Source organism: Camellia sinensis, chromosome 14 (assembly GCF_055761805.1).
Source record: "Camellia sinensis isolate YWXY chromosome 14, ASM5576180v1, whole genome shotgun sequence".
NCBI classification, from domain to species: domain Eukaryota; kingdom Viridiplantae; phylum Streptophyta; class Magnoliopsida; order Ericales; family Theaceae; genus Camellia; species Camellia sinensis.
Genome location: NC_138974.1, coordinates 116852153 through 116875812, shown reverse-complemented (window position 1 = coordinate 116875812; position 23660 = coordinate 116852153). Strand labels below are relative to the sequence as shown.

Sequence of the window (23660 nt, the reverse complement as noted above, 5' to 3'; positions counted from 1 at the left end):
TTGCCTTCCTCAATTTGTCCTTATTAATCATTTGTCAAAAAGTTGTAGGGTTGTAAATAATCACTCCAGCTTGCAAGGCCCCTTTGAGATAGGGGTGAGCCATAAGCGTACTCATGACTCTAGTTGCCCTATCAAATGGGGCTTGCATCTTTGCCCAATTAACTTTAGCTCGAGCCACTAATTAGGCTACGGATTAGTTCCTATCTATGAGAGGATTGAAGCTTTTCTTTTAAAGACTTTTATATCATTAGTACCATCCGCGGTTTCAATCATGCAGGATCTGAAAATGGGATTCACTTTGCTTTTGGATTCACATCTGATTTCATAATTGCCTCACTAGATTAGTTCTTAGAGATCACTTGCTCATCTTTGTTCTTGCTAGTTGCTACAAATGCTTTAAAATAGATCTAACACAAGTTTCCCAAGAGGCATAGTTTACCTAAAGGGCTCAGCAAAAGACTAAAAGTTAACCTAACAGCTAAGGTGTTCCTTTACTAGGTGTGATACCTATGTTTTTGTCATACCTAAGCAATCAAAAAACACAAAATTTCAGCCAAGCCTTGAACAGAACAGCCTCATACTGAAGGGCCTTTTATAAACTAGAACTGCTAAACCGTGATGCACAGAACTCATCTGAAATCACACTCCCATGCCACAGCCCATCTTCTTTGCCAAAATCCATCAACCGAAACCAAGAGTTGATCTTTGCAAAATAGTGGCTTCCAAACTACAATAGAAATAAACATTGCAATCATAGCATAAGAAGAAAGCTTAATATTAGCACACTGATCATCTCATTAGTCAGGATCAAATTTTCACTACAAAACAGAAGATAACCATGAGGTGAAGAAAATTGAAAAACAGAGCAACCCATAAAAGGAGCTGGGTTAACAGAACTGAGCTAATTTGCTAGCTCAATTGTTTATTTCTCAAAAACAACCATCTAATATTTAAAAACCTAACCTTTCTTGCACAAGAAGGCACAACTGAAATCCTATTTGCAACATCAGACATAACAAGAGGACAGAAATAGGTAAACCTTTTGTCAAACTTTAAAAGGTTTCCTACAGACTTTCCTTCCAACTTCAGATTCTACATGAGTTCTCTTTGTACAAAACACAAAAGAGGAGAGAGATAGTTTAACATCTCTCTCGTGTTGTTCTACACTGCCACAACACTCATCTTAAAATAGCCAAGAACGATTTGCCATGGCAAGAAAACACAGGTTGTAAATGGTTTCCATCTTTCCTGATTGGGTGAGAGACAGAGACAATCCTTCACACAACAGCCCCTCACTACATAGCAAGTGACCTTTGTGAGGCCTTTTTAGATGAGATGCTCCCACATTGCTGGGTTGAAGAGTCTCCGTCATTGGCATATCCTCGTGCTTCACAAGTTCCATGCCCTACAGACCCTTTTTCTTCTTGATGACTATCCTGGGTTTCAGCTGCCTCACAGCGCAAAGGTTCAGAACCTGATGAACTGGCAGAGTGTGATGAGGTGGCAGAAGCAGAACCTATTCCCGTTTCTTCAGCTGTGCATTTTGAGGCTTCAGCATCGGACTTTTTTACAAAACGGCCTCCAGACCCCCTTACCCTTCTGATAGCATGCATGTGTCGGGATTCATGAAGATATGGCTGTAGAAAAGGGAAGAAAAAAATGCATGTTACAACAAAGCTCAGGCATTAGTATTTCATGTGAAAACAGGTATGGCTAATACCACGAGATTTTAGCCACTTAGAATACAATATATTAACAAAAAACCCAAATAAATGTCCCACGAAGAATATTCTGCTTCAGCATCAGCAAGAAGATTGGGGAAGGACGTAATATAACCCAGTGTTCTGTTTGACATTTCTGAGAAGAAAAGGGACTCATTAAAAACAACGTGAAGATCAAAAAAGGGTTCTTAAACAAAATCTAGGCTTTATTTTTCTTTACCCCCGTTGTTCAAAGAATAAGAGGGAAACTAGTAAGAGAATCTCAATCCCTGATAGCACCAGCATGCTAATCCTAGCATTCAATGATATACTGACTGACACAACAAAGTTGTACAAAATTATCACAAACGGGCTTTTAGTAGTAGACATAAGTAAAGATATGCTTTAAAAAAAAAAACCTTACCTCCACTGTAAAAAATTAATTATCTCCAGAAAGATTACGAGGGATTTATTCAACTTATTGAAGTAAAGTTCGAAATATTGTCAGGGTCAATTCATTCAAACAAAGAATGCAATTCCAAGAGTTCACTGTTTTATTATTCAGGAGACTGTGGATGGGACAATTAAAACTGGTGAATGATATTTGCAGAATTTGGCTTGAAATTTGAATCTACAATTTTCTTTTGAACATTCATCCAAGAATTGAAACCCAAGCCGACTGAAACCAAAGTGACCATACACATGAAGGTCTTATGTGTAGACATCCCAAAGATAGCACCTAATATTAGGTCTTAGGTTTGATTTTTTCCATAGACGCATTTTGGTCTGCTCTGCAAATCTTAGTTGCATGAATCTTCTATTGAGGTGATGATTCCGCTCTAGAACTGTGATTCTGCGGTTCAGAATAAGAATCTTGTCATAACCACATTTCTGTCAAGATAGAATCATGGTTTCAATTGGGATAGGACCACTAAAACATATGAATCCCAAAGAAATCAAAGAAAAACTACCAAGAAAAAAAAATATTGGTAGAGAACAAATATTTATCCTCGATTTTGGCTTTCCTATTAAGAATTAAAGGATGAAATTTTTTAATAGATCTTTCAATTTGGGTTCTGTGAGGATTGAAGAGTAAAGATATGGTGATGAATTGTTACTTTTGGAATGAAAATTTATTGTACTTATGTTTAACAGTTTAACTGGTTATGTAATATATATATATATATATTTTAAAACTAAGAAACAAAAATAATTCAGACAATATATTTATATATAAAATATATTAGCAGTCTGCTAAGCTCTCCCAACCTCAGACTCTTCTATGTGCCCCTCTCCTCCTACCCTGCCCTGCTCCTGCTTCATGCAACTTAGTTACAAAAGCAGTGGCATTTGAATATATTACCTGCAATGTAGATCTGAAACTAAGATTACAAAAACGCAGAGACAGGGAGAGAGAACCCATTAAAATAGTGAGACTAGAATTTAACAGCTATGTGGCCATGCACACTGATGACCACAACAAATCAAGTATTTGCTCCTGCTTTCACAGAATCGCACCAGAAAAAAACTTTTCCTTCATATCACCTTACGCTTTTAGTTCATATATTTGATTTTTTTTTTTTTTTTTTTTTTTTTTTTCTCCTAAGGTAACATTAAGGAAATATATTAGAAAAAAAATTTGGAATCATTTTGGATCATTAAATTTACTGTTTCGAACGAAAGTATACCATGTTTCGGAATGCGCATATCAATAAGTAATTCGCTAGGGTATTAGCGTTTTCTCGTAACATAGGGAGAAAGACAAGATTCATCAAATACTCTGCTCATAATCTTCAATTTCGATTTTGCTTTTCTAGTATGTATCGATTCCCTTTTTTTTTTTTTTGGGGGGGGGGGGGGGGGGGGGCGCTTAAGACTCCGAACGATTGCTGGGAGGGGAAAAAAAAAGCACACGAACTGAATCGTTCAACTCGCATGTATTGTCAATTCAAAGAGATTCACACTATTCAATATATGAATCGGACGATTCCTTCGAATTTGTCATTCTAGGTGGAGATTCGAATTGCGGTGTGCAAAAATCGTATTGAATCATGTGAATCGTATCGCGAATTCAAACAACCATGTGTATAATATTCTTAGATAAAATATTGTAATTATTTAGAAATGTACATCAAATTAAATGGAATTTTAAATATATATATAGTTTATACCTCTCATTCATGTGAGAACCTTAAAATATTTCTTTACTAGCAAATATGATTATTTTGTTCTTCAAATATCATATAAATTTAGAGGATCCAAGTTTCTAAATTGAGAATAGTTGTTGGATACTTATCTCACATCCTTATCCTTATCATATCCCGTGGACATGGGTACATTGGGAAAAGTAGAAGAATCCATGTAACACAGCTTTTATGTGCTCGGCCCTTACATAATTGAAGTACAACACACAATGTTCAACAAATCAAGTCATGTCGTGGGGCCTTCCACAACCCCCATAAAGCAACCATCTACATAAAATTACTAGGCTTTTCCTCTATACCACTAATGTGAATCGAATATGTGTACTTTTTTTTTTTCTTTTTTCTTTTTTTTTCGATAGGTTCTCATTAGTTGAACACAATGATTTACTCATATCATGTCATGGACCTTACACAATCTTTCAACTGAAAGAAAAAATTACAAAAACAGTACGTCAAAATTAAAAACTGGATAAAGTTCTGGAAAAATCAAGACCTGCAATAGTCTAAGAGCTATGCACAATAAATACAAAAATAAATAAATAATTCTATGATTGTGTGATATCTAGATAATCAGACATTGACAGTGTTATTTATATAAACTATAATCATGTAAGGTAGAAAAAAGCTAAGAAATAAGAGGCTCTGAGCAATGACACAAGGATTATTTGAAAAGTTGACCTTTCGAACTTTAATTAGCTTCCTTGCAAGCTCTGCTTTAGCACGTGACTCCCTTCGCCTCAAAATCCCATGGTATTGCTTTGCATTCACATAAACAGGCTCTTCTACCATTTCAAGGGGCAAAGGCATTCTAGCATGATGCATATCAAGTAAATGAGGAGGCACCTACCCATTGCAATTATTTGTTAGACAATAAATCAGAAGTTTAATGCAATGACAAGAAGAAATATACTGTACGCTGAAAAAGAATTAAGGATACATCAACATGCAATTTGATAATAACAGCATGCTAAGAAACATGTACATGCAAATTTTCAAAAAAATATAAAACACAATACATTGGGAACACGTGCGAAACATATAATTTTATACATTTCTTATATTTCATAGTTTTAAATATTCAATATTTATTTTATGTCAAATATTTAATTTTATCAAATTTATCAACTTTAGGTTTGCTATTTTAGTAAAAAAAATTAAAAATTTTATTTACAAAAAAAAAAAAAAATGGTCCCCAACGTGTCCAACACGTGTCCGAAGCGTGCCCAGTGTGTGTTCGTGTCTGACACGTGTCAGAGACTTGTACGTTACCTCCGGTGAGGTGTTCGTGCTTGATAGACGCATGTACTACCCACTAGCCATTCAGATTTATAACCGCCTAAGTATTCAATGCAAGATGTGTTTCCTGCCGCAACTCAAGATAATTCCATTGCCATTGTGCCCCCAACCACAAGGTGCTGAAATGTGTTTCATCGTTGAATCTGTTAGTCCATACTAGATCCAGTTTTTTGAAGGAAAACATCATGTAGAGAATTTAACTTGATGGTCCGCACACACTGTGTTAACCATTGAAACAAACAAGATGCATGTGGTCCAAAAGGGAAATGCTCAATCTAATTTCCAAAGAGAATGGATTCTGAAAGGAATCCTTTGGAAGACCCACAAATATTGATTCAACTAACTTTTTTCGTTTTCTGATGCACATATCAGCGGCAGTACTAAGATGCATATCCCAGAAACACACACACACAAAGTTCTGAAAAGCGATTGCGGTCGCCATAATGATGGCGGTGGCGCAGTTGCGGTTGCGGGGTGTAAAGGTCGTAGCATAACGGTTGCGGTAACCGGAACTGTGAATTTTTTTATTTTTCGCACAATTTGAAAAAAACTTACCGATACGTATACTTTTTTTTCCATGATCATATTTATTGGGTTTAAAATAGATATTGATTAATTTTTGTAAATTTTTAAGTATGATCCAATATATTTCATATTTGGGCAAATTACACTAATAGTCCCTATAGTTTGGGACTTGTGTCACTTTAGTCCCTGACTTTTCACTTGTGACACATTTGATTCTGAATTTTGAATCTTGTTCCAAATAAGGATAATTAACATACCATTACTTAATTTCAAGGGCAAAATTGTCAATTTGATAAAATATAAACTAATTTGACAAAAATAAATGTCAAAAAAATATTTTAAAATTTTTAAAAATTATTTCTATCCACCAAAAATAAAATTATGTAAAAGTGATAAAAATTACATGATTAATTTTTAAAAATTAATTTTACATGATCATCATCCAAATACAAAATAAAAATTAATTTGGTAAAAATAAATAAATAAATGTCTAAATGATTTATCAATTTTATAAAATTTTATCTTTAGTAGGTAGAAATAATTTTTAAAAATTCAAAAATAATTTTTTAACATTTATTTTTGTCAAATTAATTTATATTTTATCAAATTAACGATTTTTCCCTTGAAAAATCCAATAGTATCTTCAATTGTCCTTATTTGGAACAAGATTCAAAATTCAGGATCAAATGTGTCACAATTGAAAAGTTAAGGACCAAAATGACACAAGCTCCAAACTACAAGAACCGTTAGTGTAATTCACCCTTCATATTTTTAAACCACTATAAACTGAGTTTTTTACATTTTATTTTAAGATAAACAATGACAAAAGTAAGAGAATAAATAAGAGTTTAAATATATATATATATATACATATTTTAACCAAGCCAAATAGATAATGACCACAATTATTATTATTATTATTATTATTATTATTATTATTATTATTATTTTCAAACAATATATAGATAGACACACACAAACAAAACGGTTGAGTGATAACAGCTGAATAGAATAGTATAGGTCTTACAGCTTTAACAAATTAATAACATGTTCTTCATCTTCCCTCTTCTCTCTCTCTATCTCTTGCTCCTCTATCTTCTCTCTCTCTATTTCTTGCTCCTCCATCTTCTCTCTTTATCTTCCCTCTTCTCCCATTTTCAGCTTTTTTTTTATGTGTTTTTTTCAAAAGAAGCAATTTGGAACCATAACATAACGGTGCGTAACAGGCCATTACAGCACCGTTACGACCGCTACGGCAGTCGCTACGGCCGACATACCTGTGAATCTCAATCACACTACAAAAACAGTTGTAACGGGTGGCGGTAACTACCATAACCGTTACGTAACGGTTGCGGTCGCTTTTTAAAATCTTGTGACACACCCCAAACAGAAAAGGAAAGGCATCAACAATTTTAGGTTGCTTTTGGGTCAATGGATTCAATTTGAACACATCTGCACTTGAAAATTGAAGGATGATAGCTTCGTATTTCAACAAGCTCCATGAACGGATTTAGACAGATCATGAAGTTTTTTGAAATCAATCCCGCTAAGGATTCTAGTGGCACAAGTATTATACTTGATATGTTTCTCCTACTGTCAGTCTATCCTTTCCCTCAACTCTCCCAACACAACCTCAACAATCCAGCCCTTTAAGCATTAATAATGTGAAGCCCAAATCCCCGTCATTCCAAATCTATAAATCTATATGCAACCTCGGGGATTATGCCGATGGGGGTGTGCTATCTCATTTGCAGAAATATAGTTGCCCACAATAGAGAGATCCGTGAAGTCCCAGATTAGATCCAACAGTTTGTGTTCATATTTCTTCAAATAAATAGACAAAGGCTTTGACCTTGTACATCTTCATCACCAAAAATATAAGAAGTGAGACTCCTTTATCTTAACTTTGAAGAAACTAACATCTAAAATAGGGCAAGAAAAGGAGATTTTAGCAGAGAATAATATTACCTGTGATGAAAGAGGATGGACCACGCCGGTGAATTCTTTTTCTTGGCGGTCGGTCATTTGAACTAGAGGAGTCGTCAGTGGATGCGATTGGCCGTCGAAGCATATCGATTGTGGAGAGGGGTCAGGGGCTCAGAAAGGTTGTAGTGCTTGTTGGCTATGAAGCTCATTGGATTGTAGCAAAAATGCAGACGGCCTCGTCAGACCCAGGAACCCTCAGATTTTTGGGATGACTTAGTGGAGGTAGCCGTAGCGTTGCAGTTTGGGTTTGAGGAGGAGAGGAAGAGGGTGGTTCTTCGTTCCAAATAGTGGTGATGGTGGGGAAGCAAAGGGAACAGATTTTCATTCCGATGTCAGCCTTCGGAGATGCGTGGGGAGATGTGGCTCTGGTTATTGATGGTTCTGGATTAGGGAATGGTTGGGTGAGGCGACATGGTGGAAGGTAGGGGAAGGCGCCGCCATCTAGGCCAGTGGTAGTGGCAAATCACTGCGCGTCTGGAGGGGTCAAGGCGGTTAACACGACGGTGGAAGTAGAGTGATTTCGAATACTGGATAGATCGCTGGTAGGCTAACTAAGGGAGATGGGTGGCAAAGGAATGAGCTTTGCGGCTATGTCAGACTGGGTCAGTCGATGGTGGAAGGCTTCAGGGCAGGTGGAGGTGCGATCGCTTGGAGATCAGGCTTTTCTGTTTATTTTGCCTACTAGACGTGAGGCAGAGGCTCTAATCTGTCGGCGATGGACCATTGATGGTTGTGATTTGGTGTTGGAATGGTGGACACCTCTGACCCTTTGCGCTTCGGGGAAGACGTCAATGCGAGAGAAGATGGTATGGATTCGAGTGATGGGCTTGCCGCTCCATCTTCGTGGAGAGAAGGTTTACCGTGTGCTTGGCGACCAGTGTGACGGCTTCATGGAGTCTGACGAGTCTTCGGCGGATTTGGGTTCTCTTTGCCTGTGTGTGAGGGGCTCGGAGAATACACCATCGATTGTCTCTATCCAGTGAGGATCGTGGAAGTACTCATTACCGGTATGCGTGGAGGTAGGGCCCAGTGTCTTAAAAAGCGTGCCTAGGCTCGCGCCTAAGCTCAAGGCGAGGCGAGGCGAGGCGCAGCTCTGCGCCTCATGTATGGCAAGGCGAGGTGACATAGAAAAGGCGCAGACAAGGCGATGTGGAGCGCACTTTATAATGAAGCTCGAGATGTGCGCTTCATGCACTTCGCATTTCTTCCACTCTAACAGTCCATTTGTTTTCTGTGTAGACACCCACATGGGATGACATCTCATTTACATTATAAAATGATCCAAACGTGGGTCAAAAGAGCAAAAACATTAAAAAAAGCCCTAGTGGAGAAGAAGAAGAAGACGCGAAGTCGCAAAGAGTACACGACACGCCAATATACGCATGTTCTCTTCTCTTCTCTCTCTTCTCTTCTTCTGTTCTACTCTTTTTTTTTTTTTTGGCTTCAGTCTTCTCTTCTGGTTCGACTGTTCTTCTCTTCTCTTCTTCTTTTCTCTCTCTTCTCTAGTTCTCTTCTCTGCCTCTGTTCTACTCTGGTTTTTTTTTTTTTTTTGCTTCATTCTTCTCTTCTGGTTTGCTCACGATCGCTCTCTCTCACTCTCTCTTGCGATCGCGATCGCAATCGCAATCTCTCTCTGTCTCTCTCTATCTCTCTCTCTCTCGCTTCTGTCTCTCTCTTTATCTTCTTGATTTATATATATATAATATTATATAATACCTATAACACCTATTATATAATATATATAATATATAATATACTTATAGATAATATATAAAATATAATATATACTTATACATAGTAATAAAAAAAATAAACGCATGTAAAATAAAATAAAAAAATTAATTGAAACGCATTATTTAAAAAATATAATAAATAAATAAAATAATATATATATTAAAAAAATTAATTGTTTTTTTTCTTCTCCTCTTATTAAAAAAATTAACAATATACATATTATATTTGCTTATATTGAAAATTGTGCTATATTAATATTTTGCTTAACTTCTATAACTTGTGCCTCGCTTTGGTGAGGCGCGCCTCGCCTCCCGCCTCAATGCTTAGGCTTCAGGTGACATTGGCGCCTCGATGTGCCTAGAGCTTTTTAAAACACTGGTATGGCCAATGGTGGAACCTACAGCGCCGTTAGTCGTGGAGGGTGCTAACCCTGGACTGGGAAAAGAAGGGCAAGATTCACGACAACTAGATCGAAGAATCGCGAAGATTGTGGGGGTAAAGGAATACCTACAAAGATTTGGGAGACATATTGATTCTATGGGCCATTGGGTTCGGTTTATTCACCAAACCCAAATTGGGAATGAAGTGGGCTAAAAAAGGGCTTTTAAAGGGAGACAGATGGGCCTTGACAAGGCCCAAAGGGTTATGGGTGTTTCAATGGGCAAGCAAAGGTGGGCCACAGAAAATAAGAATCAATACATGGGCCTGGATCGTGCGGAGTTCAATGTGGGCCACCAAGGGTGTGGTTTAAGTCCAGGGGGGAGTGTTTTAGCCCAACCCGTGCCTAGTCAATCCAACATAGAGCTCAATTGGGTTTTTACATCACTACGCGATGGGTTTGAGCCTCGTCAGACTAACAGTGGCATGGGTGCTTCGTCGGAGGATGTGCGAGCTCAAGAGGGGGGTGCCAGTGATCGGTCAGTGGGTCCACAACAATGGCCTAGATCTGTTGATGCTGATTCTTAGTCGCACCGTGTTGGTCTTGTGGTGGAGGAGTAGATCCAGGAGGAGTTGGGCTGTCGGGACAGGCAAGAGGCAATGGGGAGTGAGGAAGAAGCTTGCTGGGCAAACATGGCAAACAAGCTGGCGTTGGAGGTCTGACTTGAAGTGGTGTGTGATGAGGAAGATGTGGGAACTGTTGTGAATGAGGACAATTATGAAACAGAAGTGGACTTTCAGGTAGATGAGAATCCGAGCTCAAAGGAGATATCGAAATGGGTCCTTTCTCGCATTAATGAGGTCAGTCAATTTCTGGGGGTTTCTTTTGAAGGTCATGAGAATGAGGCACTCAAACTATTTTTTGCAATTGAGGGGTCATGGAGGGAGGATGCTCCGAGTCAGCAAGTGGTGAAGTTTGTGAAACATAATGGGAAGAGTGTTAGGGAATTACGAAAATTGGAGTGTTCTATAAATTATGATCGGAGTACGGATGGGGATGGGCAGGGTGCTAGAAAGGGTCGTAGAAATCAACTGCTGTTGCAATGCGGTTAAAAATATGACTTGGAATGTGCGAGGATTAAATGATAGGGAAAAAAGGTGCTGGTGAAATCTGTGTTAAAAAATGCCAGAGCGAATGTGGTATGCCTACAGGAAACCAAGATGAAGTGCATGGAGGGAGAGATAGTTAGGGAGTTGTGGGGTGGCCGGTTTGTGGATTAGACTTTTTTACCCGCTCAAGGGGTGGCCGAGGGAGTTCTTCTTTGTTAGGATAGGAGGGTGGTGGTAAAGGGAGAGGAAGAGGTGGGGGCCTTTTCAATCTCTTGCCTATTTCAATGTGTCGAGGATGATTTTTGATAGGCCTTTACAGGGGTTTATGGCCCGGTACGTGGAGGGGAGCGGCTTAGCTTTTGGGAGGAACTACAGTGCATTGCCTTTCGGTAGGGGGTCCCATGGTGTGCAGGAGAAAAGGAGGGCAAGCTCAGTAACAGGTTCTATGCAGGCTTTCTCTTCGTTCATTGATGAGGTGGAGTTAGTGGATTTGCCGATGCAAGGTGGTGACTTTACATGGTCTGGGGGTGGAGTGCTGTCTCGACTCGATAGATTTTTGGTAACCGGGGAGTGGGAGGAGCATTTTTCACAAGTGACTCAAATACGTTTGCAGCGTCCAGTCTTAGATCATTGGCTAGTCTTATTGGATAGTTAGGGAATCAGGAGTGGACTGACGCCGTTTTAGTTTGAGAACATGTGGTTGTTGTCTGAGGGTTTCATGGAGCGGGTGAAGGGTTGGTGGGAAAGTTATGTTGCCTCAGGCTTGCCAAGCTGCCGCCTGGCTCAAAAATTAAAACTTCTTAAATCCGATCTGAAGCGATAGAATAGGGAAGTGTTTGGGTGCTTGGAGGTTCAGAAGGCAAACGTGCTAGTTGTGTTGCAAGAGTTGGATGAGATAGAGACCGTGGGGGTATTGTCTGTGGCGGATCTAGTTCACCGAGATGGGGCCCGAAAGGAGTTTGGCTAGGTTGCCCATATGGAGGAGGTTAGCTTTTGGCAGAAATCTATATGTTTGTGGTTGAAGGATGGGGATCGAAATACAAAGTTCTTTCATCGTATAGCAAATGCCCATCGGAGGGTGAATCAAATAGGAAGAATGCAAGTAAATGGGGTGGAGCTGTCATATTCAGAAGAGATTAGGGCAAGTATTGTAGGATTCTATGAGCACTTATTTCGGGATGAGGGGAAGGTGTGGAGGCCAGGTCTAGACGCAGTTATTTTCGATGTTATTTCAAAAGCGGACAGTTGTCTATTAGGATGGCCGTTTGCAGAAGATGAGGTGTTTGAGGCTTTGCGGAGTATACCTGGTGATAAGGCACTGGGACCAGATGGTTTTTCCATAGCTTTTTTTAGCAATGTTGGGAAGTGGTGAAGGCTGATTTGATAACTATGTTTGAGTAGTTTCATCAGACAAGGGAGTTTGAGCGTAGCCTTAATGCCACGTTTATTGCTTTGATTCCAAATAAGGGTGGGTCAGAGGATATTCGGGACTTCCGACCTATTAGTCTTTTGGGTAGTGTGTATAAGCTTTCGGTAAAAGTGTTGGCAAATCGGTTACGAGGTGTGTTGGAAGGGTGGTTTCCGAGTCTCAGAATGCTTTCTTGGGTGGTTTGCAAATTCTGAATGCAGTCCTAGTGGCAAATGAATGTGTGGATTCCAAAATTCGATAAGGGCAGGAGAGGCTTATTTGCAAACTTGATATTGAGAAGGCTTACGATAATGTTAATTGGAAGTTTTTATTATATATGTTAGAAAGACTAGGTTTTGGGGATAGATGGAGGCGGTGGATTCAATTATGTATTTCTACGGTATAGCTGTCGGTACTTGTTAATGGGTCTCCAGCAGGATTCTTTCCTACTTATAGAGGGCTACAACAAGGTGATCCTTTATCTCCTTTATTGTTCATCTTGGTAATGGAAGTGTTGGGGCGTTTGTTGTCTAGAGCGGTGGAGGGAGATTTGTTGCAGGGGTTTGAGGTGGGGGTGGATCCAGCAGTTTTGACGGTTTCCCATTTGTTCTATGTGGATGACGCGCTCATTTTTTGTGATGCGAATGTTGATCAGATTGGTTACTTGAGATGTGTGTTGTTGTGCTTTGAGGCAGTTTTAGGCCTTCGGGGGAACCTAGCAACGTCAGAATTGATTCCAGTGGGGGAAGTGGCAAGGATTCCGGTGTTGGCAGCTATTCTAGGGTGCAAGGTGGCAACTTTGCCAGTTTCATATTTGGGATACCTCTGGGGGCATCTTTTAAGGCTAAGGAGGTGTGGGATGAGGTGGTGAAATGTGTGCAACGGCGGTTGGCAGGATAGAAACGACAATATTTATCGAAAGGAGGTAGACTGACGTTGATTAAGAGTGTTCTATCTAGCATTCTGACTTACTTTATGTCCGTCCATGTGATTCCGGTGTCAGTAGCAAAACGGATTGAGAAGTTGTAGAGGGATTTCTTGTGGGGAAGTGAGGGGGAGGGTTTTCATTATCACTTGGTGGACTAGGATTGGATTTGTCATCCCAAGGTGAATGGGGGTTTGGGGATTCAAAGGTTGGTCTTGTTCAATGTGGCCCTGTTAGGGAAGTAGTTGTGGCGTTTTGTGGAGGAGTAGGATCGTCTTTGGAGAAGGGTGGTGGTATCGAAGTTTGGTGTAGGGAGAGGAGGGTGGTGTTAAGGGCGGGTGGGGCAATCTCATGGCCATGGTCTATGGAAAGGGATTTGGCTGGGGTCGAAGGAGTTTTGGAAGAGGGTGAAGCTAAAGGTAGGGGTGGGGGATAGAGTTCAGTTTTGGCGGGATAGGTGATGTGGTGACCTCCCTTTAGAATTGCGGTTCCCCTTGATTTTTGGTATTGTCGATGACACTGAGGTGATGGTGGGTGTTGTGCGGTTTAACCAAGGGGTTTCGATTGTTTGGAATGTGCGCCTACGCCGTGATGTACAGGATTGGGAGCAAGATTAGTTGGTGGAGCTGTTGGGTTTTTTATATAAGTTGCGAGTGGGAGAGGTTGGGCAGGATTCTTTAGCATGGGAATGTCCTGGGGCGAAGGGGACATTTTCTGTATCTTCTTATTATGGTGTGCTTGATCATGAGAAGGCGGTTGCTTTCCCTTGGAAGTGTGTTTGGGTCTCGGGTACGCCATCTAAGGTGGCCTTTTTTGTGTGGATGGCCATGTTAGGGCGCATCTTGACTATGGATAATTTAATTCGTCGTGGCCACATTTTGGTTAATTGATGTTGCTTGTGTTGTGGTGATGCGGATTCGGTGGATCATTTGCTTGTTCATTGCCCGATTACTTCTCGACTTTGGATGCTAGTTGTTGTGACTTTTGGATTGGCGTGGGTGAAGTCGGATTCGGTTAAGGCAGTCATGCGAAGCTGGGTAGGGGGTCGAGTTGGGAGGAGACGTCGGAAGGCATGGATGCTTGTTTCTCATTGTATTTTATGGTTGGTTTGGTTGGAGCAGAATAGGCGTATTTTTCAAGGGGTGTCTCATTCAGTCCCTTGGTTGGAAAGACGGCTTCTTACGGTTTTACATAGTTGGGTGACAAGTTCATTTGATCCTAATGTTTTGGCTTTTGTAGATTTTGTGGAGGATTTGATTTGTTAGTCCATTGAGCCTCTATGGCTTCCATTGTTGTATTCTTTGCATCATCTTGATGCCTTTTAATAAAGTGTGGTTATTTATCAAAAAAAAAAAAAGAGAAGGGCAAGAAAGGGAAAAATCATTGTCCTAGAAGGTTACCTTAGATCAATGGTTTACTGATCAATAAGGTTTTCACCAGGTTACAAGAAAATGGCTCCAAATAAAGGTGAACTAAAACAAGGTCATAAAAAAAAGTGAAAATAAGGGAAGATTCTTTGCCTAAGAACCACTTTATTCAAAGAAAAGTTTGCAGCAAAACACAGGTTTTAAACTTTAAAAAAAAAAAAAGAAAAAAAAAAAAAAGAAAAGAGTAGGAAGGGATCATCAGAATATTTTTGTGATCTGGCCAATACTTTACTACATTTTGTGATCTGGCCAATACTTTACTACAAGCAAAAGCATTCCAAGTGATGTTATTAATATTGTTTTGTGCCAGCCAGCAATAGCCCGAAATATAACATTCCCACGATAAAACAATACATCATTCATGTCATTCCTCTTTTCTTTTCGTTTAATTTTCCAGCAATTTCCCTCCAACCTTCATCGTTCCGTTGCCTTTTCCGTTTCATCCCATTGTACCATGAAAATGTTCTTTAGACTATTTTTGTAATTAATGTGCCATGGAGGCCTATTCTTATATTCCTAATACAAGAATTCATAAAGTCACTACTGAAGCTATTCACCAATGCTGTTGCCTTTGTCCTTTTGTGCCTCCTTTTATCAGACCAACTCTCTCTATCCCCTTTTGATAGGCATTTTTTAATTTGTGGGATACTTTGAAGAGTACATCAAATCATTATCGACATTTTGCATTAAAAAAAAAAAAAATTCAAAATTCACTAATGGATTTTCAATGAGATGCATTATGCACTAGCAAGTAGCAGCTTAAGTTTTGATGAGGAAGAAAGTAATAAGTAATGAAACAATCCTTATTAAGAATAATTTTATCTAAGTTATGAAGAATATTAAATTTTATGAGTAGAATATGTAGAATATATTAAAAAAACAAAATTATATTTGAAAAGGTATGCCAAAATACATTATACTAGTATTGATAACTATGCTGTGAAATATGTATTATCAAATATGCTAATCTATTAATTAAATACCACTCATGATATGTTTTTATATGAGAAAGTGGTATTTTCGTAAAAAATGGTAATCATATTAATAATAAGTTAGACATTTAGGAATGTTTCTAAAGATTTTTATAAATCTGAAAAAAATAATGAATATATAATATTTTCGGTGATAAATCCAAAAACAGTACCCTAAACCCTAAACCCTAAACCCTAAACCTATAGATGTAACATATCGATGACAAACACGGTACACTAACCAGTACAGTATTCATAACATTAATACCAAGTTCAAATGCTTTTATTTTCAAATTATTCACTTTTATTGTCAATTCAATTAGATGGAACTTATAGTTTTAGAAAAAAATTATATGAAGCACGAACATTCCAACTTAGTTATGTAGCTGTGTCCAACATGCTGTGAACGTAGTACCTTACATGTACCGTAACATTTTTTAATTTTTTAATGATTGATAAAATAATATTTCTTAGATAGAATAAAGTTTTAACTTATAAATTGTGTTGTTTTTTTTTTTTAAAATTTAAATTTGTGTCAGTTTTTCATTATGTTTGGTTGTTTGTGGATTTAACATTGATAGATTCTTGCTAAGAAGTGCCCCAAGGCATAAGAAAAGACAAAAAATGAAAAGATTACAACCTACTCACTCATTTCAAAGCTCTTTTCACAGATTTTATAAAACTTCTAAAACTTGACGTTTTTTCGAAAACGTTGACGGGGAACGGACAGGAGTTGGATAAAGAAAAATAAAAGCTTTTGTAATTTTATTTATTTATAAGTATTATATTAATTTAGAGTTTTATTATAGTACTATTCTATTTTTGGTAAGTTAATTATGGTTTCTTACAAAGCCTATATATATGACTTTTATGTAATAGTTTTAGATAGTTTTGAATATTGATATTTGAGTACAAGGCTGTGGCCTTTTTTGTGAGATTAGGGTCTTGACCTTGTATTCTTCTCTCTTCTTATTCTTCTCTAAACTTTTTGATCTTCTCTTTTGGATCAATTCTCCATTTATTCTGGTTTTGAGATCAATCAAATAGTTGGAATGGATTTCTTACTAGCCGTTCTACATCACAAGTTTTACCTTAATCACAATATTAATTAGTACTCCAGGGGCATTTGCTAGCATTTGTCAGATTCCTACGCATAACAAATAAAAATGTAACTCTATTTGGTTTCAGTTTTCAGAATTCACTTTTTAGAAAATTTTACTTTTTCGTTTTCTGTACTTTTTTTTTTTCACTGAATTTTTTAAATATTTTTAAGCAATTTTTGAAATTTTTAGACACCTAACATAAATACACTTAAAAAGTATAATATTTGTCAAAAAAATCTTTAAAAAATTCACTAATACCAAAAATACAAAAAAATAAAAAATAAAAAATACGAAAATTCAGTAAATTTTTCATATTTTTGTGTATTTATTAATTATTTAAAATATTTTTTCACAAATATTTTACTATTTAGATATATCTAAATAAAATGCATCAAAAAAAGTAAAAAAATTGCTTAAAATTTTAAAAATATTCCCTAAAAACAAAAAAACACGAAAAATAAAAAACTCAATTTCCAGAAAACTGAATTTAGAAAACTGAAACCAAACACATTATTGTGTTCCATATCTGTGTCCATATCCATATTCGTATCCATGGCTTGTGTCCGTGTTCGACTCCATATCCGTGCTTCTTAATAAAAAATTAATATGATAAAATATCAAAAAATTTCACACTATTTATTTCAACATCCAAGTGATAATTATGACATAGGACAATAAAGATAGAGTCAAAATCAATACACAATTTTTTCCTAGAAAGAGCGCAACATGCAGTACTATAGATTACTCCAACTATGGCTCTCTTGAGATTCTCCAAAAATTATATTAGACAAGGGAAAGAAAACAGGGAAAACAGGAAATATTCAAGGGTGTAAAATGGTAGACATTCAAGTCTGAAACCATTCAAACATAGTTTTCTCTAAATTTTAGAGGATACTTAAGCTTTACCACCGATCCTGATCCAGCCTTATTCATGCTTGGTTCACAGACTGTCTGCTGAGACTCAAGCTAGCTGTAAACTGAAACTAAGTTTGTTCATTACCGTGATCAATCATATGTCATCATACTTGGGTCAAAATCAAAATGTCATGACATTATCAATGCCAAAAAACAATAGCAAAATAAGAAAGATGAATTTAATTCATCATCGATCATACCTTACATATATTATTATGCATATCAACTTCTTAGATAATCCATTGACAGTATCTCCTTGAGGGGTCCAGATTCTTGTGTTGATCGAACTTGATTTATTAAGCAAACAACCTTGAAGATTCAGATTGATCCTAGATAACTTGAACAAGCCAATTTATGAGTGGCACAGGGCCTATTCATGAGCAAACATTTTTTCGTCTAAACCAACCATCATTTCCATTCTGTATACAAACCTCCATGCTTGTAAGCACAATCAACTTGAAGCATTGAGTGCTTCAAGCTGTCAGTGGCTCAGTGCAAAAGGAAACAAAGACAGAGGCTCAAACTTGACCCGTTTGATTGGAGAGAGAGATTCTAACTGTTGAGTCCATGCTGCTAACCAGTAAAATTTTACCATGATCAATGAACTTCTAAATTAAATTTCTCATATCCATTGACCAGGAATTCATTGAGTGACAGAACCAGTTGCAGTTTCGCTAAAAGTTTTAATATTTATTGCCCCACTAGACCACAATTTAGTGATTATACATTGCTTAAAACTGGGCTTTCAAAAAATACCGCCAAGTTTCTAGGTGTAATGTGGCTGATGCCTTGGAACTTTCTTGAATGTGTTTTTAAGGAAGGCATAATAAGAACCGAGGAAGTGCAAAAGCTCAAATCTAAGAGCAACTGCGCTTAGCAATCTGGGAGATAGATTTCATTAGAGAGAAAAAATCTCAATTATGGATACAAGAGCTCTAAGCTCCAAAATACATTGTCAAAATATCATAAAACTAGCATAACCACATATTTATTTTTATTTATTTTTTTGATAACCAAGAGACTTTTATTGAAAAAGCATCAAGATGATGGAAAGAATACAAAAACTAGCCTTAAGCTAGCAAACAAGAATTGAAACAACTAACAAAACAAAGCCCAACAACTAACTAATCAAATCCTCTACAAAATCTACAAAAGCCAGCACATCCGGATCTACTAATATCATAACTCAATTATGAAGCACAGTAAGCAATCATCTCTCCAACCACGGAACCAAACGAGACACACTCTAAAAGATGCGCCTATTCTGCTCCAACCAAATCAGCCACATCAAACAATGTCCAGCAAGTGGCCATGCCTTCGACGACTTTTCCCAACCCTACCCCCAGCCCAATTACGTAACACCTCCACCATCGAACCCGGATAAACCCAGGCTAAACCAAACCAAACAAAAAATAGCCATAATGGACACCCAAAACAATGAAGCAACAAGGCAATGAATAAACAACTGATCCACCATCTCCGCATCCTCGCAAGACATACAACACTTATTAACTAAAATGTGATGCTGACGAATCAAATTGTCGATAGTCAAAATATGCCCTAAAGCCATTGTCTACACAAAGAAAGCAACTTTGGACAGACATCCCACCACTCAAACACACTTCCACGGGAATGGAGCATCCCCACCCACAAGCATATGATAGAAAGAGGCCACCGAGAACATTCCTTCGGACTTCGGGCAATCCCACACCAATGTATCCTCCCCTTCCCCCCCTAAACCGTAACCCATACAAGAATCCCACCAAGTCCACCAATTGACCCAATTCCCAATCTTGCACCTCACGGCGTAACCCAACATTCCAAACCACCTGCCCTTGCACATGCGCATAAGATGCCACCGTTGCCTCCCGATCAATAACAATGCAAAATATCAAAGGGAACAACTCTGAAGACGCCTCACCACACCACACCACCTATCCTTCTAGGACCTAACCTAATCCCCATCCCTACCCAGAAGCAAACTCTCTTCCAAAACTCCTCCCAGCCTAACCAAATTCCCTTCCACAAACTCCGCCCATGCGTCTGCCTCACCTCCCCTGTACTCCACTCCCCCCACCCCAAATCATACTTAGCCACCACCACCTTCTTTACAAACCGCCACTGTCACTTCCCTAAAAGAGCCAAATTAAACAACACTAAACTCCGAATCCCCAACCCCCCATAGTCTTAGGAACACAAATCCGATCCCAAGCTACTAAATGATAATGAAAAGCCTCGTCCCCCCCACCCCATAAAAAATCGCACTGCAATTTCTCCAGTTGTTTCGCAACTGACATAGGGATCACATGAACCGACATGAAATAGGTCGGAATAGTCAAAAGACACTCTTAATCAACATAATTCTCCCCCTTTTTGATAGTTACTAACACTTCCAACCGCCAACGGCCGTTGCACTTGTTTTACCACCACATCCCACACTAAAAGAAGCTCCCATTGGTAAGCCCAAGAAAGATATAGGTAAGGCTGCCACCTTACACCCCAAGATAGCTGCAAAAACCGGTAAACGCACCACCTCTCCCACCGGAATCATCTCCGACTTCCCTAAGTTCACCTGAAGCCTCGACATTGCCTCAAAGCACAATAACACACATCGCAAGTAACCAATTTGGCCAGCATCTGCCCCACAAAAAATAAGAGCATCATTAGCATAAAACAAGTGAGACACCACCAAACTGGAAGTCTGCGTCATATTCACCTCAAATCCTACCTACAAACCCTCCTAAACCACATTGGATAAAAAACGACCCAAAGCCTCTATAACCAAAATGAACAACACAAGGGATAATAGATCTCCCTGCCGCAAACCCCTATGAGTCGGAAAAAAACCTGCTAGTGTACCATTCACCAAAACCGACATTCGAACTGTAGAAATATGGAACTGAATCCATATCCTCCATGAAACCCCCAAACCCATCCTCTCCAAGGCATACAATAAAAACTTTCAATTCACATTATCATACACCTTTTCGATATTTAATTTGCAAATAATACATGTTTGCCCTTGCCGAATCCGCAAGTCAAGGCTTAAATGTCAACTAAGAAACTAAAACATAACAACCACACTAACCTTATTACATCAAACTCCCCTTCTAGAGAAAACAACTTGTCCTCAAGTTGGGATCATCAACAAAAATGAATCAAAAAATAACAACAAATGGAAGCACGATGGACATGCAACGGTGAATAAGACTAAGTGGTTACAAGTCATTCAAAAAATCACCCTATCAAATACCCTTCCTTGAAAGTGAATTCTCTTTTGTGAACATTGTTACCATCTCACATGGGTTGACATAAGCCTTGGCCATGTCCAGATAAGTCTCTTGGGCACCTTCCCCTTGCAAGCTAGTTTTCAAGGGTGAGTTCTCACCAAGGGGTTCATATCACTTGGTATTAGAGCCATCCATCACGTCAAGCATGGGATCAAATGGGTGCGGCTTTGCAGTTCAACCAGCGGAGGAGGTAACCTATAGACTAGATTAAGAGACCTAAAAAGGTGTCAAATATTGATAATAGAATGAACCCGCCATAAGGGAAAGGCCTACCACCGAGTTAATGTTGATATAATGGGCCTCCACGGATGTCAATTGAGTAGCATGGTGTTATGTTACGATCCCACATTAGTTAACATAGGCCTTGGCCGTGTGCATATTAGCCTCTTGGGCACCCTCCCCTTACAAGCTGTTTTCAAAGGGGAGTTCTACTCAAGGGGCTTGAATCATCAACTAAAGCCATGTTCTACTGTGAAAAGGCCACCATGTGGCATGCCTTCTAGGAAACAAGGTGTCATAAAAAAATATAAAAAAAAAAAAATAAATAAATAACTCACGCATGAATCCAAATTACACCAAAAACCATGTTTCCTTACCAAATTGGGATCTGTTATCAAATCAACAAAATGTTGACTAACTAGCAATGATGGTAGCACTAAAAGTACTTCTCAAAAACAAATACTAGCAAACACCTGTGGAACTTCATCTTTTTTATGGTTGATGCAACTTCAAATACATCATTAATTACTTTTGGAAATAAAGTCAGTACAGCCAATTACATGATCATACTCATCCTTTTCCATAACTTCGATTGAAGCTAGAAAAGGAACTGATGATTGAGTTGCAACCATCTCTTTAGTGAAGCTTCCTTCATCACCAATACCATTCTCATCACCATTACCATTCCCACTTTCCAAAAAGATCATCATCATTGTCATAGAGATAAAAAAATTAGAACAACTTCATATTCACAAGCACTAATTTCTTCATAATTTGGTTCCCCTTTACTTGGTGGGTCATCAAAGATAGAAGCATCTTCATCATAACTTTGTTCCATTTCTTCATCAAAGTTAGGAACATCTTGATCCCAAACTTGTTCTCGATAACAATCTTGTTCCATATTGTCTTCAACAAAGATGGAAACTTCATCATCATTACATCTTTGTTGTACCACCTCTTCACAAAGAGCAGCCTATGATGATGTCCATCATCACAAGATTTATTCTTTTCAACACTAATCGAATAACCTCAAGGACATAGTTATAGAATGATTGTCCAAAGTAAAAAACGTCTTAGGATCCATTCTGGAACTTGGAACGCTCATCCTTTGTTGCTTCTCAAACCAACAAAGGTTGCACATAATTGGAAGGTAAGAAGTGCTCCTTGAGTTTCTTTCTCATTCTCTCCCAATCTCTAATTTTTCCTTGCCTATTCTTCTACAAGATTGCAATTGCTTCCACCATTCTAAGGCTCAAACAAGGCTTTGAGACACCAATTTCAGCTTCCTTCCTTCCACATATATCATGATACTCCAAAATACTCTCAATAGTGTTCAACCACTCTAGAAATATATCTAGAATGTAGTTTCCATGAAATTCGGGAAGTAGAAAATCTGTAATGGTTTTCCCCTATTTAGATTCAAATCCATGGGAACATGCTCTACGCTAATACGAAGTACAGAAGGAGTCATCAGTTGATGATCCTTGGAACCATTACTACCTTCGGAAAGAGGTTGCAATCATTGCACTCTTCCAATCAAGGTAGCAATTTGTTGACTCAACATTCCTTTGATTTTGGTTGTCATTGTTCCTTTCAATCGAGGGATTTATCTAGATTTCTTCACCCAAATTCGCAGCATAAGCCCTATCGTAGCCACCCCGTCTTCCCCTACCTCTTTGAGCCATAACTTGCAATAAGCAAAAGCACCAATACAATATAGTAAGAAGGAACAACTGAATCCAAGTTCCAAGTACTTAAGTCAAAGAACAGTCAACAATTTCCTTGTACTATACCCAAAATAGAATCAGCAAGACAACAACCACCTAATCAGCTTGACAACAAAGAAGTGAAGAGCTTTTAACAGCTCTCAGTGTGGTTCATAACCAGATCACAAGTAGAAATCTGAAGTCGAAGTTCAAAACCTCAGTTCGTGGTTCACGAAACCAAAAAACTTCCAATCATCGCTCCTAACACCACTTCAAGATGCGAAGGCCGATCATCTAGCGTTTCATAACCAAAGAACAAATCTTGAATCAAGTAAGCACAGGTGTGACCGCAGTATGTAACAACATAGAGAAGATCGCAGGTCAGATGGAACCACAAACAGATCGCAAAAGTCAAATCACAAGATGAAATTGATTCGCGTTGTGAGACCCTGAGACTTGTTCAAGTTGCGAAAGCAAAGCAAAGAGTGAGATCAAGTCGCGATATGGATTTTAATTGCGATCAAATCACAAGTCTTCTCTGTTAGTTGGAATCAAGTCACGAAGGTGAGTCTACTGTCTTTGACAATTCACGATAGTACTATTCGAACAGAAAAACTACAACTCTTATTGGTGAATGGAAGCTCGGTTAGGAACTGATGAACACTTTTCTCAAGTTGACTGAGAGGTAAGCTACTCAATTAAGATGGGGAGAAAAAGACTAGGTGATGTGGAGTATAAAAAACTCAAGGAATGCTAAATTCAA

The 23660-nt window shown here is 38.3% G+C and overlaps 1 protein-coding gene across 1 annotated transcript in view; it reads right to left on the bottom strand.

Annotated features, from left to right (window-relative positions):
* Positions 1–887: 887 nt before the first annotated feature.
* The window catches only part of LOC114284963 (nuclear transcription factor Y subunit A-1), a 49263-nt gene continuing 26490 nt past the window's right edge, over positions 888–23660 (bottom strand). The window contains exons 5-6 of the mRNA XM_028227925.2: positions 4583–4747; positions 888–1637 (exon numbers count right to left, since the gene is read on the bottom strand). Of these exons, the coding sequence (XP_028083726.2) occupies positions 1296–1637; positions 4583–4747 (507 nt within the window). The 3' untranslated portion in view covers positions 888–1295. The remainder of the gene's footprint in view (positions 1638–4582; positions 4748–23660) is intronic.